This window comes from Dermacentor albipictus, chromosome 1, assembly GCF_038994185.2.
Source record: "Dermacentor albipictus isolate Rhodes 1998 colony chromosome 1, USDA_Dalb.pri_finalv2, whole genome shotgun sequence".
Taxonomy (NCBI): domain Eukaryota; kingdom Metazoa; phylum Arthropoda; class Arachnida; order Ixodida; family Ixodidae; genus Dermacentor; species Dermacentor albipictus.
In genome coordinates, this window is record NC_091821.1 from 262,088,360 (window position 1) to 262,109,197 (window position 20,838).

A 20,838-nucleotide genomic window follows, 5' to 3' on the forward strand; every position below is an offset into this window, starting at 1 on the left:
TATTACTGAATTTTTTAGATTCATGTATAACATATCAATGTTGTAGCAAAATGTTGACCGCCGAATAGCTGTCAAGTCTCAACATTGATTCAGAATGTGTGTGAGGAGTGGTGGCTTGGGCGGGGAAGGGAAAGGGGTATGCTGCTTAATTTTAGAAAAGAGAGGGGGGGGGGGGGCACATACCCAAGGAGGGGCCCGGCGGGGCCCCTCCTTGGGTATGTGCCTGGTACTAGTAAAGGTAACCCCCCTCGTTTGAATAGATACGTTACATTTGGCTGTCCCCCTCACTGCCACCGAAAAAAATAATGATAGGTACGTGCCTGAATCTGTGTTTGTATATGATTTCAATATAACTAAATTTCGCTTCTGCAGCAAAGGAATGCCGAGACAATAAATGGAAATTTATTGGTCAAATGATTGAATTACAAGCAGCTGCTTGCAAATTCACCTCTAAAGTCACGCACAGAGCAACAAGAGGCCTCAGCCATGCTTACAGCCATGCGCATCCATGGCCGAGACGTGCGCCAAGTTGGCGCGTCTCAGTCGTGGCTGCACATGGCTGTAAGTGCAGCTGAGTGCATACACAGCTGCGCACCCTGCTTTAGAGGTAATCTGCCGCGTGTGCAAAGAGTGGGCGTGCCGAGGCGGCGTGGCATCATGTAAGCGGTCTTCCTGTGCATTTAGTACTGAAGGTTGCGTAATCTTGAGTTTCGGCGACCCATCGGAGCGAGAGGCAGATGAAGCATTCACTCCCCACTGCTGGCGCTTTTCATGATAGCATCATCCTAGTGCAGGTGATGCTATCAGCCGCAGGGACGGACTGCACGCGAAAGCATAACTGGATTTGCTTAATTTTTTCCGCCTATGTGGAGATGTCGACGATGTGGCATGAAACCGTATCAAAAGGATTTGTTTTTTCATGTAACTCTTTTTTTTACTGCCCGATAATTTGGAAAATTCTGCAGCACCTTCCAATATAAGAAAGATCAATCGATGACTGTACTTATTTGCATAAAAGTTTGAAATCCAATACAACGAAATTTTAATATAATGAAGCAAATTGCAAATTTTACCTAATTCGCTATATTGAGGCTTAACTGTATTTCTTTTTCCTTTTTCCAGGCTTGGCACAACTGCGAGTACGTGCGAGTATGCGGCGTGCTGAGCATCAGAGTTGACACAATGTGATTGTGGAGGATTGTTGCATGCTTGGAGGCATGTTCATTGTTACTACACTTGGCGCAAACCAGGTGGCCTCAACATTTCTGCAAACTGTGGCTGAACCTCTGACACTTAAAAGCACCTGAGACGATTTGGCACCTAGGGCCTAACACAAAGCTTAATGTACCCATACTTGATGGACTCGGGCAGAACACTTGAGCCGAACGTATTAGGTGCTTGGTCTGGATTTCTTTGCCGTCATGCCTTATCTTAATTTGTTTCACATTGACGACATTCTGCTTAGTGAAGCCCTCCAAGAGTTCAGCCTCAGTCAGCTCCAGCAGATCATCATCTGAGATGACGCCGCATGTGGTGTTCATAGTATGATACAGGGTTACAGTTACTTGGGCGTCCCCAAATGACACTAGTTTGGGCAGTTTGTCATATTGTTTCTGATTGCGAAGCTCCAAGAGGAGATCACTGCTTGCCATCCTCGTCGCCTTATAACCTGGACCAAAAACTTCAGTGAGAGGCTTTGATACAAGGAAAGGTGAAATTGTTCGCACTGGTTTGTCTGGTTTTTCAGAATGAATGATGTGAAATCCGAGGAAGTTTTGGATTTGGCGTCCAAAAAACTGAAATACGTCTTAGATGCACCCGTGTTCTTGAGGGCAATCAGGGAGTTTAGGGAAAGCGTTGTACATAAGTTTAGATGGGGTTTTCGGCAGCGATGCCAACCACTCACCAATGAGCCCAACGCAGAGATGTGACAGAAGCCCCTGTAAGGGAAGCCCTGCCAACGCCAGCTGTACAACGCTGCTATAACCAAATACAGCATAACCAAGTCAGCCACACAAGGTTAACCCTTTCCACCCGAAAATTGAGCATGCAGTGAGCATGCATTGCAATTTGTCCCCTGAGTTACAAAGCAAGGCAATATCATCAGCGAATCGCAAGTTACTAAGGTGTTCTCCATTAAAAGAGAATACAAGATAGGAAAGAAGCCACAGTGAAAGAGGAAGAAAATGTGTTGAGAGGGGAACACGAAAAGGCAACTGCTGATTTCCTCTAGGTTGGTCAGTCTGTAGATACCATCTATGTGAAGCAGAGGCCAAAGTTGTTGCCTCCGCCAGGGAGCCTTAAAGGTCCAAACACCTGGCATCAGCTCAACCACTAGGATCCCCCTTTCCCCAGGCATGGCTCAGCCAGGCATGGCTCAGCCATGCATGGCTACACGTGGGAGGGTCCAACCCCCATGTGCTCAGGTCCGTGGTGTCATAAGAAACCAAATGCCTGCTGACGCAGACACCCCTGCATGGGGGTATCAATGCACTCTGCAACATTTAAACTTACATTTTGTGTCTGCACGTGGACATCAGCCTCCGCAACTTATTTATCTCATTATTAAAGCTAGGATCACAAAACTTACATACTGGAAACAATTTTGCTTGTTCTTTACAAAAATTAAGTCAGTATTTATGTAGTGTCTTCAGTTTTTGTTTTATGAGGCACACTCTTCAAAATGAATTAACTGTTATATGGCTTGGAAACAGAGCCAGAGAACATGCAGAACAGAGGAAACAGCTAAATGATTACGACATATTTCTTCTGTCTTCTTTGTCTCCTCTGTCTCTAATGTCCTCTGGTGCAATTTGTAAGCCAGGAAAAACCATCTAGCCCCTTCAGTATGTTTTGACTCAACTGCTATAGCTAGTTGGTGCAATGAATAGATAATGGAACCAGACAATAACAAGCGTAAGGTCATGTGTACAACTCACACCGTTGAAGCCGCTCTCATATACCACCTAAATAAACATTTCCCTAAAACATATCAGTGGTTACAAATATTCGATCTTTCAGATTACGTCCAATTTAACTTGGGGGTTCCACACATATTAAATAATTAACAACACTGACAGAACACCAGGACACCTGTGGCACAACTTTTCCATGCACACAATTTTTTAAAATCAATTATTCATTTGTTCAAAACTAGTCAACAACAAAAGTCGACCAAGACATCAACAACCAAAGCCTCTAGTGACTGTGAGCTAGAAATCAGAGCAGTTTCTGTGAGACAGCATGTTTTGTGAACACACAGCAAATTAACTGTAAATGTTCCAAGGAAATAGACACTACCGTATATTCCAGTGTATAAGTTTCGTTTTTTTCTAAATTTTTCGTCAGTGCATCTTATAGAATGGTATGACTTATATGCATCTTTTTTTCAAAAAAAGCTGCCGTCAAAATTGGATTCAATGCTATGGCCATGCGAAGCCATGCGAAGCGTGCTGGGTTGACCTTCTCTGGCAGTTGCTACAGGTTGTGTGGGCGCTACGGAGGTATCGGGTTCTTCTCGCGATTGAGTTGCAGAATGCCATGCGAGAATAACGGAGCAGCAACGCAAGCGGCAGCAGGCCGACCGTGAGTCAACTTACTCTGAAGTCGTTGCATCTACAGATTGCTTTCAAGATACGGCTTGCACCGCTGTGCAAACTACGCAGTTGCTACCAGAGTACAAGCCAACCCCCCTCCCACCTGTACTACCTTCCTGCTTTCCTCCCTTGTGCATGATTCAGCTCATCGTCGCATGCTTTCACTCGCACATACAGCATGCGGCACGCGGGGATGATGTTATTGCCCTTGGACTTTATACGAGACATAGCGGCAACAACGACAGCAGAAATGTGCTTGGAGTGTCCATACCATTGCTATTGCAATTCTATAGAAATGGCACCGATACGCTTGCGCGTGACCTGGGGCCCTATAACGTAAAACTATTCCAATATGTTTTTATTCCAATTTTCTGACGTGAAGTTTGCATAACCGCTGACGCAAGCATCGGGTGGTTACTCATAGGGTTGTCTAAGCAGACCAATCAAACGCTCTCCTCGTTCATAGGAGGTCACTTTTGTTTGTTTGAAAAACGAATAACATTGTCTACACTGGGCGGCTTGTCTTATGTAATTGGCTGACAAGAAGCGAGGAGCATGCTCAAGTGGAGAGGGATTCGATGGGGCCGAGCCACTGCACTGAATATCGATAACTGGATGAAGAGGGCGGTGCCGGGGTCTCCGATTGGTCCACTTTCTCTTAGCTAGCTTACGGTGGCGGGTCGACAATCTCGGCGGCATGCAACGGAAGCTTAGGAATGATGATAAAAGGGATCCTCACTAAAGAAGAATTGGCAGAACGCGGTCGTAAACGTTCCGAAAGTGCTCAAAAACGTTACACGGCCACGCAAAATGTTTCATTATACGCAAATAAACTCATGTTCTCCGACAGCTGTGAGTAGCTAGTCCATCAGCGATCGGCAGCAGCCATCTTTTATTCCTTTCGAAACGGGGCAGCCAGCGGTTATTCAGAAGAAAATGCAGTTTTGTTTGGCATATTTAACGCGTACACGTCACTTTGATGCGGTGAGTTTTTGCAGTTCTGTGAGGTGTCGTGTCAGGCAGGTGAAGTGGGTGGAGCCCGAAAACTTTTGACCAATAGCCGAGGGCTAGTGCCGAAAAGGCGTCGAAGCAGAAATAACTATTTTTCTTTTGTTTGGTCAAATCATGCATAATCAGTGTGTACACGTCATATCAGATGGGGAGCTATCGCGGTTCTTGTGACGTCGCGTGACATACAGTTGAAGTGGGGGTGGCCCAAAAAAGTTTTTGACCAATTGCGGAAGGCTGATTACGGGATTGGAATAGAAAAGTTTGGAATAGTTTTACGTTATAGTGCCCCTGCACCCACGAAGTGAAACGTCACTGTATTTTTTTTGAAATTCCGTACAGGTGCGTCTTATGCACTGGTGCCCCCAACTTATCAAATTTTTTTACAGAAAAACTGTCGTTTTGAAGAGGTTGTGACCTATACAAAGCTGCAAATTATAGACTGGAAAATATGGTATATGCCTAGCTGGCACATGCCATGGAAGGAATGTGAATAGATGGAAGAACTAGAGGACAAATTGTGGATCATTTGTTGCCTTGGCTTTCTGCAGAAAGGACTGTGAACTCTCGCACTAGCAGCCCAATTGTTACCCTATGGAAAATGTTAAGCTTTTAGTATGTACTGCATGGAAAAATAAGCGTGTTTCAATTGCTCAGTACACAATAACCGGGCATAGCTTTGGTTGTGAATTTCCTGAAACTGTGTACAAAGCATCACTGCAGCTTGAGTGGTCACATGCTAATGGTGCTCCATAGTAGCAAGTTCTTGTGCTTGCTGAAAATTGTATGATATACATGAATATTCTTAATATGTGATATACGTTTTAGAAAACCTAACTCACCTTAAGGGTGATGTTTTTCAGTAATGTGTCTTCAAGGACTGCCTGGAGCTTTTGGTTGATTTCAAGGGACAGCTCCAGAGTCATGGTTGTGTCCACGGCGTGGCTGTTGTACACAGATGCCATGATGCCTCCCTTCTTAGAGATCTCAGCCTGCAAGAGTAAAAAATGAATGGCTATACTTTTTGCACAGTACTTCAATGACAGCTGCAGTTACCTTTTGCTTTTTTCCTAATGGCTGCTTGCAAATAAGGACCAATAGGGGAAATTCATTACATGCTATGACAAGCAGAATTTTAAGAAATGCAGAGTCTTGCAGCATAGGAACATAAACTTACCTTGTTGCAGTCCATGCTGGTGGGAACCAATGCACCAGCCTCCTCTCTGGTTATGTAATTCTGGATTATCCTAAAAAAACAGAAGGAAAGAAATACAGAGTTATAGAATTAGTGACATATCTTAGCACAGATGCAGATGACAGGAACAGATGCTCAAAAAAATGCTTGATGTTAAGTGTTGTCAAGGGTGCATGTTTCATGGCAACTGCACCAAATTGTGAGCAAACTTTTAAAATGAAAGAGAGAGGAGGTAGGCACTCAAGTTACTTTGTCCTTGAACTTCGACTTTCAATAGACAGTTTTAGCTGAGCATCACTTACACACCACTTTTCTCACATTTCATGCGCTCAGCACAGCAAAGAACTGCGTTGATATTGCTTTTTAATGTAAAGCATTCTTTGGCTCACACCAGGCACTTTGTGGTAGGTAAGTAGGCAGGTTTTGCATAGTTTCGGGCATCTTCAATAAAAATAAATATCAAATGTTTGATGGTGGGATCGAACGTCTAACTCCCGAAACAAAAGCTTGATGCTCTAACAATTAGGCCACGATCACATGCATATGTCTCGCGTGCCAATGCAATCTAGCTCTTTTAGACGATGTGTACGAGTGCATGCACAAATTTCCATTCGGCCACATACTTGGGAATGGAATGCTTGAGTCGCTTAATCTTAAAACCTCTCCATAAATGTTTCTGTTGCCTGGTGGAGACATGAGGATGGAAGGGCTTCAGTCAATCTTACCAGTGCCTTTCGTGAGCATTATTTGCATAGCAACAAGTTGCTTATAAAAGCGAGACCGTGCCAGTTACAAACGTATTGTAACATTTCTTCGTCCAGAGTACAAAAGATTACACTCATAGTCATCATACTGTTGTCGTCATTGCCGTCTTCTTGCTGCTGTCATCACACATAGGTTTGAGTCACACATACAGTTGCTTGCCTAACACAAAAACACTGGTCAATCTGGTAATGCTTTGAAAATCCCCAATGATGCTAGATATCTAGCTTAGGGTTGTGCTAATACACGAAACTTTTGAATAACGAATAGAATATTATCCTATTCAATTTGAACAGTCACTATTTGCAAATGTCAATAGTTTTCGTATACTTCAAGTTGCCAGCTGTACACAATCACGAAACTGGAGCAAAATTGAAGCAAATTTTACCCTTGCCCCTGTGGACATAACAGGAAGTTACGTGAGCATACTGTGTTGCTCTGTGAGCCAGACTTTCCCAGCTAAACCACAATAATTTGCACTCAAACTTTGCTCAGACATGACATCTTGCAATGGGTACTGTTTGGCACCATTTGTCCTTGCTGAAACTGTGTGTTCTCTTGGGAATAACTCTGGATATGCTCAGCTGCAAGATTATTTGGCATATAATAGTGGAACCATTTGTAGTCACAACTGTAACTAGAGAATAAGTTATTTTTTCACTCTGCCACTGCAGCAGCCAACACGTATTCAGTTTAGTCTTGAAGGTATACGAGGGGCGTTCCATTAAGTTTGTATTATTGGTGCCGTCAATTTGGAACAGGCATCAAAATGAGTGCACGTCTCTCTAGTTTTATTGGAATATAAAAATGATATACAATATAACATATACTAATAATAATACGATTATCGGTGGTGTCAATTTGGAACAGGCGTACACGCCAGGCATCAAAATGAGTGCACATCACTCTAGTTTTATCGGAATATAAATTTGTGTTCTATATAGTACCGTGGAACAACGCTAGGGTATCAAAACAAAATGGCAGTGTCCACAAGGAAAGTTGGTTGAAGCATGAGCAGTGATCTGCTTTCTGCATTTCAAGGGACAATGCCAAAAAGATTCATGCTGAGCTGGTGGTGGAGTACAGTCACGGTGTTTCTAACTGTTACAACCATATGAAGCGAGCAGATAATGAAGCCATGGAAAGTACAGAGGAAATTAACTGCCAAGGTTAATTTAAATGTAGTTTTAGCAAAGAAAAGGGAAATGAAAGCAGACAAAGGAAATTTGCTGCAGGCGGGAGCAGAATCCTCATCTTCTGTGTTACACGTACAATGCTTTACTATTAAGCTGCTGCGACGGCTGTCCTTCTGTAAACTTTCTTGCGTATTTGTGCATGCATACAAGATCAGCCTTGGGAGTGCTAGCCAGCACTACTCACGAGCATGGCAATGGATATAGAACATCCAGTGGCATAGAACATGAACTTTAGGAGCAGGCAACTAGCCAATTAAGCCTCATATGCTTCCTTATGGTGTCAAAGCTGCTGAAGTCGAGGACCTTAATATGCAATGTGCAAGACTTCTGAGCATCGCAAAACCTAGCACGGCTGTGAAAATACATTAGAGCAAGCAGAATACCCGAGTGCCTAAATTAATGGCTCAATACAGCCAGATGTAACTATGATGGTGTCATGTAGTAAGGCGCTTTTTGTTGTGTGCCTATCCTCTCCACCCCCTTTCTTGATTTACTTGTTGCGATAGAGTACATAAACTATTAAAGTAACAATTTTATATTGCTAAAAAATGTTTTTCAGTTGCATGGCAGTGTAAACAGTGCACATGAAGACACATCCGTTTAGTCTGTTCCAAAACCGCTGGTAGTTGCTACATCACCCAAAACTAGCACCCGCAATGCTGTTGCTGGTCCCAAAGCTTCAGTCCCCTATCATTTGATCTTCTGGCACAGGTCTTTGCACAGACAAAAGTCTTATTTGGCACAGAGATAAGCAGTTTTGGTGCAGCTTTCAACATACATCTATAAACCAGATATGGTCTTAATTTGAACTGAAACAGTCAATAAATATTGTGGAGCTGGCTTTCTGTGCATCAATGGGCCATTTGGCTGACACGGACCTTGCACTGAGCTATATCAATTCACGAAGTGTGTAGGGCTCCCAGGCTAAAGTTTGCCACCAGCGCCACTGCTTCCACTAGTGGAGAGCCGCGCAACCATTAGCGAGCGTGCAATAGATAAAAAAAAAAAGAGAGAGAGAGAGAAAAAATAAATAAATGCCATCCACTGAATATAGTAAGAATGCATTGCAAAAGTGTGCCATTTTACTGAAATTTTTGCTAAATATTACCAAAATATAATGTCATTAAAAAAAAAAAGAGGCTTTCCTTGTGTGTATATCGCGGCATAATTTCGCTTCAGCAACTTACCACGAAGCATGCAACAGGCATTGCATGCTTGGAAAGTTTGCTGGACTAGGGCATGCATAGGCGAATTTACCAGGTGAGGGGTGGGGGCACTTCTCCCCTCACTGTCAGAAGCGGAGGGGCAAAGTGTACCGTTTGTCCCCTCCCTTTTGAAAGTGGGCACTTTTAGTTGTACGCTAGAAGATCCAACAAAACAACAGCCGAGTCCAAATTTTTTTTGTGAATGCATTAGCCACGTAATTAATGCTTTTCTTTATTACATATCCCCTGTTTGGGCTGTGACGATTGTCTTTCATGGCTTGCCACGAAAAGCTGCCGCAGATGACGAATGGGATGCGTCATATAGACTGTTTTTTCGTAGGCGCCGCCATATTGTGAACGCAGTGGCACCGCCTACGAGCAGCGCCATACTGGCTTGGGTGAAAGCGGTCTCCTGCATGGAAGGTATACGCTCGGCGGTAGGTTCTGGCGTTTGTTTTCGCGGTTGTGCGGTCTATTTAGTATGACGTGCGTCTTCTACGCGGTAAACGGTTCTGTGAGACGTGCTGAAGTGGTTTAAGGTGTCATGGCCAGAATTTCTGCTGGCGTTGAGGTGGACGGAACACGCAGCGCGATGTGTGGGCATATATTCGAGTCTACAATCAGCCTCGGAGATGAATTGTGTATTTCTGAATGTTCCAGTCACTAATGTGACCTTTGTTGCAGTATTATCCTCTATTTCTAAGCTGCGGTTTAGGAGCCATGAAACATACGCGACGATCGTAACAGCGTGAGCGTGGGTACCGTTCTGCTACGAAAGGAGCTGTGATGTTATACTTTGACAAGCGTTCAAACTGTTCGCTGCAGGTTATATTGCGTGACTACTCGGTTTGATGGATGAGGTTTCCGCCCCTGAATAAAATAGTTTTGGCAAGTGATAGCAGTATAGCTTACAGTCTAAATTACGCTTGTCCAGCAAAGGGACTGTTTACGAACTGCGCGAGCGTCCTAAGCAGTGGTAGGTGCTGGTATGCATGGTCGAAGCATACCGCATCAGCGGTTATATATTTATAAACGTTGTGCGGCGTGACTATGCGAGGCCCTATTGCTGTGTTAGCCCATTTTCTCTTACTTTTTCAAGAAAGAGGATGATAACCGAATTTCTTTTTTGGTTGTGTTTGTTCCGTTCTCTACGACGCACTCACACGCATTACGGAAATTTTGTCCTCAAAAAGAGGCACTGCACTCTTTTTATGCGATCCCTCATATATTATGGCTGTATGCAAGCCAAAAAGGCAATGCCGAAGCGCACAGCTTACATATGTACTGTGCTGGCTCACCAACCGCAGTGATCGCTGAGTTGAACAGCGCCATCGGCCTCATGCAGGAAGGCTAGCGTAGACATATGGTAATTTGAAGCCAACTAGACTTGAAATGCGCGGGAACGATGCCGGTGCATCACAAATATTGCGCCTGCCGCTGAGATGTTTCGTGGTTCCCTTAGGTTGGCCGTGCACGAGCATGCGCTCTTATGCTCTATGTTTTACTCCTTACGCTAAGCGATCAGATATTGAGCAGATTTACCATTTCATGCTGCTAATACAGAGACACCTGTTTTCTTTGTTGAATTCAAACCAATATAAGCAAAATAGTTCACAACACATACACACACCGCGACTGATGATGTGCGTACACCGTGGCTGATTAAACGCGTCACATTTTTGCGCCCCCCCAAAAATATTTCCGCCTGCTGTAGTAACCAATGCACCGAAAGGCTTCCCTGACGACCTTATATGAATGGACATGGCGTAAATTTCACAAAGAACTATCTAAAACATCTCAAAATCGTTCCGCAGCGCGCGACAGCAACACTTTCAAGTAGCGCCGCACCAGATCGCCCAAGCCAGAGAGGAGGAAAGGCTCTCCGCGCGCCCTATCCTCCTCGCCCGATGAAACGGTCTATATGCTGGCAGTGTAGAGAAGGCTGGCGCTGCGCAGTTCCTGCCATAACAAATTTCAAGCTGTGCTTTTTTCTATCATGCCCAATATTTTGGGACTGCCCAATCATATTTCAAAACATAAAGCTAGCTTGCTATATTTAACCTAAAGGTAAGGGATTATAAATTATCATAATCAGACGCGCCTAACGATGGCATGCCTTATGGCATTAAATTTTTGGATTATCAAATACTGGAACTATTAAATCTATGTGTGTGTGTGCGTCCAGAGGCTGTCGCATTTCATAGTGTAATCACCACTAATCCTCAATATTTTCGTGAAAACGATCTTCAAGGAATGCCGACAGTTGGGCGAGTGGATTATGTGTGGTGTTCAACCCTTTCAAGGTCGATTTTTTTCGCCATATGCGACCGTCCAGGGTCAACTTTTTTTTATTGCAGATTCCAATTCTCCTGAGGGACCTATTTAGAAAAATATTTTACCATAGTTTTTCTAGGGTGACCGTAAAGTGAGAAAAAAATATTTCGTGTTGGTACATATGTACTGTGTATTCATGAATAACAACAATAAAAAAGGAAATAAACTTATAAGAATTAAAAATGTGATGCATTGTTACACACATAGTTCAAGGCTTAGAAAATGCACACACGAGAACATTTCGCAAGCCTGAAATGTTCCTGCTCTTCCATTAATATTTATGTCCATAGCGTAATCGAAATGCGCAGGTGAGTGCACTCAAGAAAACTTTGTGGTTGTGTGCTTGGCTAAAAAGCAAAACGTGGCAAACTTCTGCTAATCTTCCTCTTATTGCCAACCAGAGGCAATTAGTTTTCGTGCATTTCCAAAAAAGAAAAAAAAAGAAAAGGAAAGGAAATGCATGCATGGCGGTATCCTTCTTATGCGCACCCCGGTGAGCATTAAACGGGCGAGAAACAGGCGGTCGCCCTTGGAGCGATTAGTAACGAGATATCTATAAGTTTTGCGAGCGCAAGAAGCCGAAACCGCTCGCAGAATAAAACTCAAATTACCGCCTGCCCGCGCGCACCCCAATGCGCGAATGGTAGTATATAGATGTGCCGGAGCAAACTAGTTCTAAAACAAACCACGCACCGAAAACCGAGAGAGGGAGGCGCGAGAAAAAAAATTCCCTGCATTCCCACATAGCAGTAGCACATGCCAGAAAAGGAAAAATGAGGAAATAAGCGCGCTTTTTAAACGTACAGACGGCGCTGTAAATATACGGCATCGAACCATTTTGGACTTGTTCGTGGCGCCGTATATTTACGTCATTGATAATGGCGCAAGGGTCAGCTATGGCCAAAGAGTGCCAAGACATGTGGCAATGACTTGTCTATGTATAATATATGAAATCGTCAAATGAATTGCAAATGGTAGCTGTCATATGGCTAAAAATGGGTTGCTATAAACTGCATAAAATATATAAGTATCAAAATAATGACAATGCCTCATGATGTGAGCTATGAGCATAAAAGTTTTGCTACGAAGGAGTGATATAATAAAATGTACACAAACACTACTGCCTCCACAGGGCTCTTGAAGTTAAGGCCCGAGAAGCACGTGCTGTAAACCTTATGTCACTGCAGATACAGCCTCGAAGGCTCTGCTCTGCTGACCAGGCCAAATTACTTCTAAGATGTTAACTTCATCTAAAAAGCTAAAAACTGTTTTCAAGTTAAAAAGCAAATTGTTATTATGAAAAAATGCTGGGTGAAATGGAATATACTGACAATATGCAGAATGAAAGTACTTTTTACACCAAGTTTCTATTTCCCTGCACTGGACGAGAACATGGAGAAGCACAAGGCTGTTGCTACACCTTCAACATGACAGGGAATCACTTCCAGTCAGTAGGTAAAAGTGGGTGCTGAGGTATGACCTATTCTTAATCAACAAAGGTGCACTTCCTTGCATCATGCTGTTTTCTCCAATATCCAGCACCCTAATTTAGGTTTGATCATGTGTAGTTTATTGGATACCTGGGTATCCCACTGTTTCTGCAAGTGCTTCTTCAACTTATACCGTAAGTATTGCTTGAGGTCTGTGGATGGAATAGGTATGTTTGTGTCGGTGTCACTAAAAGCTACTAAGGTAGTGTTCTCGTCAGCAGCTTCATTGCCTTTTGTGCCAGTGAGGCCAGGTACCCAGCAAAGGACAATGACTTTCTTAGCCATATAAGCTGAGCACAGCAATGCATATAGTTTTTTAAAGACAGTGTTTTTATGTTTTCATACACTTATTAGGGCTCGGACTGCACGCAATAGCCCTAGTGAGACTCATTTGCTTGACATGTTTAACTGCAGAGAGTATTGCGTGCGCTTCTGCCGTAAAAATATTTGTATGTGGATTCAATGTGCCGGATATTAAAAACGATGGTCCTAGAGTTGTATAAGCAACACCAGCAGGAGACTTAGAAGTATCTGTATAAAATTCAACACAGGAATACTTCTCCTGAAGCTCAAGAAAATGTGAATGTATATGTGCTACAGGTGCTCATTCTGATATTTCTACGAAAAAGATGTCACACTGGATAGTCTGCCACTCCTAAGGCGATGGAAGCCGAGTAGGAGCGATCAGAACATTCTCTAGAAGGGGAACACCTGTTTCTTTTGACAGTGCTTCCAACCGGATGAAAAGAGGAGGCCTAGCAGCTGGGCCATTACGGAACAGCCTGGCCATTTACAACTCACGAATAAGTGAATGACATGGGTGATCTACATCCTATACCTTCAAGGCATAGGAGAAGCTTAAATATGTCCTTTGGAAGTATAGAAACCATTCATTAGATTCATCGTACAGGCTTTGTACAGGACTAATCCTGTAGGCGCCTGTATCAAGGCAGATAGCCGAGTGGTGGATATGACCTAACATTTTCAAAGCACTTGATTTAGTAGAATTATAGACTATGGCTACATTATCAAGGCGTGATCATATTAGATTTTTGTAAAGCTTATCAGACATTTCCTGTCACTTCGCCAGGATGTGCGCGACAAGAGCTTGAGCATATTCAGTCTTGAGGCATTTCACTTTATGATACTTCAGGTGGCAAATAAATGTTAGTTTAATGTCTAAGGTAATACCTAAGTATTTATCTTCAGAGCACACAGGTAGTCGTTCTTCGTAGAGATCTATCGTGGGGACAGGTAGTACACCTCTCTTGTTCGAGAAGAGGACACAAATATTTTTTTGAGGGTTCAGTTTAAAACCGTTCTCGTCCATCTGCTTAGACATTTTATTTAAGCCAAGCTGCACTTGCCGTTTGCAGATACTAAAATTACATGATTTGCAACCTATTTAGATGTCATCCACATATACAGAATAAAACAGTGTATGTGGTATGAGAGTATGGAGCAGGTTCATTTTGACAATAAATAGAGTACAGCTCAGCACACCACCTTGTGGTACACCAGCCTCCTGCGTAAATGGACAAGGCAGGATGTTCCCAACTCTAACACAGAACTTGCAATAAAAGAGGTAACTGAATCATGTTGAGCAAGTTGCACGCAAACTCCCGTTCCATCCAGATCACGGAGAATTCCAAAATGCCAAGTTGGTGTCATGTGCCTTCTCCATATCTAAATATATTGATAAGAATTGTTTATGCACAAAGGCATCATGGATATTAGTCTCGATGAAAACAAGGCAAGTAGGAATCAAGTTCTGTGTGACGAGCGATAAATGTTTAATCTGTGTGGGTTCATTGCAGCCTTTGTAGAAAGTTACTTATTCAAGCACGCCAGAAGAAGTAAAGAAAGCCTTGGGAGCTATGCAAAGGGGGAAGGCAGCTGGGGAGGATCACGTAATAGCAGATTTGTTGAAGGATGGTGGGCATATTGTTCTAGAAAAACTGGCCACCTTGTATACGCAATGCCTCATAACCTCGAGCGTACTGGAATATTGGAAGAACGCTAACATAATCCTAATACATAAGAAAGGGGACGCCAAAGACTTGAAAAATTACAGACCGATCAGCTTACTATCTGTTGCCTACAAAGTATTTACTAAGGTAATCGCAAATAGAATCAGGAACACCTTAGACTTCTGTCAACCAAAGGACCAGGCAGGATTCCATAAAGGCTACTCAACAACAGACCATATTCACACTATCAATCAGGTGATAGAGAGATGTACGGAATATAACCAACCTTTATATATAGCTTTCATTGATTACGAGAAAGCGCTTGATTCAGTCGAAACTTCAGCAGTCATGGAGGCATTACGGAATCAGGGTGTAGACGAGCCGTATGTGAAAATACTGAAAGATATCTATAGCGGCTCCACAGCCACCGTAGTCCTCCACAAAGAAAGCAACAAAATCACAATAAAGAAAGGCGCTAGGCAGGGAGATATGATCTCTCCAATGCTATTCACAGCATGCTTACAGGAGGTATTCCGAGACCCGGATTGGGATAAGAGTTAATGGAGAATACCTTAGTAACTTGTGATTCGCTGATGATATTGCCTTGCTAAGTAACTCAGGGGACCAATTGCAATGCATGCTCACTGACCTGGAGAGGCAAAGCAGAAGGGTGGGTCTAAAAATTAATCTGCAGAAAACTAAAGTAATGTTTAACAGTCTCGGAAGAGAACAGCAGTTTACGATAGGTAGCGAAGCACTGGAAGTGGTAAGTGCTAAGGGAATACATCTACTAAGGGCAGGTAGTGACCGCGGATCCACATCATGAGACTGAAATAATCAGAAGATTAAGAATGGGCTGGGGTGCGTTTGGCAGGCATTCTCAGATCATGAACAGCAGGTTGCCATTATCCCTCAAGAGAAAAGTGTATAACAGGTGTGTCTTACCAGTACTCATGTACGGGGCAGAAACCTGGAGGCTTACGAAAAGGGTTCTACGTAAATTGAGGACGACGCAACAAGCTATGGAAAGAAGAACGATGGGTGTAACCTTAAGGGATAAGAAAAGAGCAGATTGGGTGAGGAAACAAATGCGAGTTAATGACATCTTAGTTGAAATCAAGAAAAGAAATGGGCATGGGCAGGACATGTAATAAGGAGGGAAGATAACCGGTGGTCATTAAGGGTTACGGACTGGCTTCCAAGGGAAGGGAAGCTTAGCAGGGGGTGGCAGAAAGTTAGGTGGGCGGATGAGATTAAGAAGTTTGCAGGGACAACATGGCCACAATTAGTACATGACCAGGGTAGTTGGAGAAGTATGGGAGAGGCCTTTGCCCTGCAGTGGGCGTAACCAGGCTGATGATGATGATGACTTATTCAAGCATTCCACGGTGTTATACTGCCGTTACTCCAAACGTTTCCCAGGCTCCTAAGACAACTGCACGAAGTACAAACATCAAATTCCATAAACACAAGGATAACTTTTACTGTAATGCATTGCAAAACTTTCACATATATTAAAAGTAATGTTGTAAATAATTACTGAACCCTCGTTTTTATCCCAATTTTTGTTCCTCACACAAGGCTCGCAGTTTGTTTCTCCGGTGTCTTCGGATAACTAAACATGGTACTGTGTTCATATTTGGGGAAAATTAGGAGCACGGTATAGGTAATGTGTAGGCAATGTTTTAAATAGGTTGGTAAAATGTGCCTTTTTACAATGGATTATGTATGCAAGTACTAGTCCAAAACATTATCAGTGATGACCGCCGTAAAACTTACACTGCTGCCCTGGCATAATTACAATTACAACTGAGGTCAAATTTTTGTGAACATAGGGGGAATGCTACCCCAAGTTTGTGTGCGATGTTGGATGGGGCAGAATTTAGCCCATTGCCCTGGCAGAACTACAAATGATACTGAGATCAATTTTAGCAAGAATTGACGGAACTCTATGCAAAACCTCTATGCGAAGGTAAACGAGTTGGATCAAACACAGCGTTTGTAAAAAAAAAAATTGTGTTAAAGTTTTAGAAAGTGTGATATAGCTGCTATTAACTATGCTTCCTATTGTCCCAACATAGCTGTAGACTAAAGCAAGTTTATATTTTATGGAAATGGGAGGGGTGGTCATAGTAAGTGCCATGTCTGACAAAATTTTTATGTTCCTAGTACAAGCTTGAAGCCTTGAAAATGATTACTGAAGCCTAGTTTTTTCCCCTATTTTCATCATAACACGTTTGTAGTTGGTTTCTGCGAGGTTTTCGGTGATCTAATAAAGGTACCTTGGTTATTTTGGTGAAAAAAAGGGGCTCATTATGGGTAACGTGTAAGCTAAGTTCAAAGTGAGGGGACCTATAATGACATTTGCAGTAAATTACGCATGCATGGAAGTGATGCAGAGCTTTATCAATGTGGTTTCGAACAAAGCAGAATTTACCTTGCTGTTCCGGCAGATCTGGGAATGAAATTGAGATAAAATCTAGCAAAGATAGTGGGGGGAGGATGCTGTGCCGTCAGCTATGGTTAATGTTCTGGCGAAGTAAAATGTGTGTTGATGAATTACTGGCTTTCGAAAATACCTAACAATAAGCACTTGAAAGCGTTACATGCAGGAAAGGTTTCAAATGGAACCTAACAACCTAATTGCAAGAGACTAAAACACCTATTTCAGCAGCTTGAAATAAACAGCTTCAATGGAAATTAGCTTGTTATTTTGCAAGGTCGCAAACATCTGCTGATGTTTTTTATTATTATGAATATTGTAAGTCTTTTACGTTGCCCATACTTTGATGTGTATAACCTCGACAATACTATTGCCTTAAATAGCAATAAGCTTGTATGCTGTAGCCTTATATACCAATAGTATTATATGTTGACTTATTAAAATTGTAGCAAATTACTATTTTTATAAGCGTGGTACTGCTCCTACTGTGTGGGGTGAGGGCCTTCTGTCAGGCCCTATTTGCCTTTTGTCACTGCATCATCTAGAGATTTTATATAATTTTGGGGAATATAGTCAAATAGTTTTTGGTCAACCATGGTTCACTATGTGTCAATGATAATCATGTGTATGGCTGGTAAATATAAAATTAACTGACAGACGCATTTACTGGCTCTTTCTCATAATGCAGAAAAGTAGCAATTTTCATATATATATATATATATATATATATATATATATATATATATATATAGAGAGAGAGAGAGAGAGAGAGAGAGAGAGAGGGTTGGATAGAGAAATAGTTGGTACGCCACTGAACGCATCTCAACAAGACCATGCCCTATGGCATGCAAGACTAAACTGGAGTTACATTGACTATGTCCACAGATTTCATTTAAAGTGCACAACCTCTGCATACATGTGAAACATGTGAAAGCTGATTAAATTAGAACCGCAGAATCTGTTCTTCCAATTGCGCAGGAATGCAAGGAAGGTCCCAAGCAAATTATATGTCAGCAGATGAGTATGTGCTAACATATGTAAGATATATAAGTACACATGTATAAGATATTTATAAGTGGCGTCACCAACTATGATAAACAGTCCATGAACAGACGTTATCCGAGACTTCTTTTTGACCTGACATGCTTCTTGAGGAAGCTCTGAACCACACTGGTATAAGGAATACTAAACTGAAGCACAAGCAGTACAAATAAAGAAGACCGAACAGCAGCAGTACACTGGAACATCCGTCAGAGAGAAATTCAACAAAATTGTGAAAACTTTGAATGGAGAACCGACGGCATCGCCTATATCTATGGCTGTGGCTGCGCCAATGAATTTCAGAATGATGATGATGATGATGATGACAGTGTGCTTTAGATTTTGGTTTGTTTAATTACCAAAGCAGCATCAATGAAAGGAGGCTTTCAGTCTTGTTTTTCATTTGGTGCATACGTGACCCAATTTTCACTACAATGCCGTTTCGAAGAAGAATGGCACAAAGGACTGCTCTTGGCACAATTGATGCAGTTGTTCCATGACTGTTATCATGAAATTTTCTAATGTAAAAGCGTTTTCTGATGTATCAGCAGATTTAAAAATTGTTGTTAGTACACTGATGAATGAGGGGAGAAAAGCATCCAGGGGATAGTGTATGTAAGACAAGATAGCAGAAATTATGGTGATCTATAGGGTTTTAATCTCAAACTCCAATATCAGGGCCTTGAGACACAATTTCAGAGTGCCCCATGTCAATATTGACCACCCAGTGTACTTTACACTCTGCCCTGTCAAAAGAGATCCACTGCAGCTGGGAAATGAGCTCATCCTCAGGAGGAAAATGCCATGGCCATTGCACCACCATAGCAGGAAAGCAGACAAACATCACTTCACAAAGTGACAAGCCATTTTTAAATGATTTCCAGCAGGCTTATGAGCTTGGATTCACAAAGTAACCCAATGGATGATGATAATAGTGAGCACATCAAAGCTAGTGCTCCAAGGCTTTATGTCGAGGAAGGAGTATGGTTCTTGACACTTTCCTGGTATGGATGCAAAATCACAGCCCCCAAACACACCATGAAAGATATCGGTTGGGACATCATCATGAAAAATAAGTTAAACATTGTTGGTTTGGAGTCTGGCAGACACTACAGTCTGAACATTGCACTTAAAGAGTGCATTACGCTTTAACGTGCAGTCGTACCAGCCACACTTGAGAGAAAAGGATGCAGCTGATCGCCATGGCTTGACCAAAGTTGCACAAGTGTGTTGTGTGAAACTGCTTCCGAAGGTTTTAAAAGCCAAGTATGTGCTTTTGGTAGAAGTTGTGCTGCCAAGTGGTAAGTAGATCATCATCATCATCAGCCTATTTTATGTCCACTGCAAGACGAAGGCCTCTCCCTGCGATCTCTAATTACCCTTGTCCTGCACCAACTGATTCCAACTAGTGCCTGAGAATTTTTTAATTTCATTACCTTACCTAGTTTTCTGTCATCCTCGACTGCGCTTCCATCTCTTGGCACCCATTCTGTAACCCTAATGGTCCACCACTTATCTAACCTACGCATTACATGACCTGCCCAGCTCCATTTTTTTGTCTTAATGTCAATTAGGATATCGGCTATCCCCATTTGCTCTCTGATCCACATCACTCTCTTTCTGTCTCTTAACATTACACCTAATATTCTTCGTTCCATCACTCTTTGCTCAGTTCTTAACTTGTTCTAGAGCTTCTTTGTCAGTCATCAAGTTTCTACCTCATATGTTAGCACTGGTAGAATGCACTGATTGTACACCTTTCTTTTTAATGATAACGGTAAGCTTCGAGTCAGGATATGACAATGTCTGCCGTATGTGTTTCAACCAATTTTTATTCTTTTGTAAATTTCCTTCTCAAGATCAGGGTCCCCTGCGAGTAATTGGCCTAGGTAAACATACTCCTGCACAGAATCTAGAGGCTGACTGGCGACCCTGAACTCTTGTTCCCTTGCCAGGCTATTGATCATTATCTTTGTTTTCTGCATACCAATCTTCAACCCCACTCTTTCTGTTAAAGTCCTCAATCTTTGTTGTAACTCGTCCCCAGTGTTGCTGAACAAGACAATGTCATCTGCAAACCAAAGGTTGCTGAGGTATCAGAGTGTCTACCAAGGTGACATTTCTAAATTGCCCGAGTTTTCCAGGTTTTCCCTGAGTGCCTTTGCAAAATTTCCTTAGTGACACAGAGCTTTGTTTTATGTCAAGACAGGCTGACACCATGTGGCCTAATGCTTTCACTCTCTAATACGCATGTTAAAAAAACAAAACAAAGAATGACTTAATCCAGTTTAAATAGTAAGTAGTAGTGCTTACTTGATTTAAAAAGAAAACAGAAGGGAGGGGTTAGTAACATGCACAACAATAAATCATATTCGAAAAAAAATGGTAAATCCCATTGCAAATTGAGTCGAACATTCTCGAATACGAATCAAAAAGATATGAATACAGAAGCAAATATTTTTGAACATGAGCTATTTCTAACAACTAATAGCAAGCTCAATGGCATAAAGCACGAACTTTGTCACAAGTGAGATTCTCTCTCAACAGCTGGTAAGTCGTCAACCTCAACTGTCCTGACACATGATGAAACAAGATAGC

The 20,838-nt window shown here is 42.3% G+C and overlaps 1 protein-coding gene across 6 annotated transcripts in view; it reads right to left on the bottom strand.

Moving 5' to 3' along the window:
• LOC135902878 (coiled-coil domain-containing protein 186-like) overlaps positions 1-20,838 on the bottom strand; it is a 143,413-nt gene that overhangs the window by 21,888 nt on the left and 100,687 nt on the right. For all 6 annotated transcript variants that reach the window (XM_065433162.1, XM_065433164.1, XM_065433159.1 and 3 more), the window contains 2 exons: positions 5,782-5,851; positions 5,447-5,596 (listed from right to left, as the gene is read on the bottom strand). In XM_065433162.1, the coding sequence (XP_065289234.1) occupies positions 5,447-5,596; positions 5,782-5,851 (220 nt within the window). The remainder of the gene's footprint in view (positions 1-5,446; positions 5,597-5,781; positions 5,852-20,838) is intronic.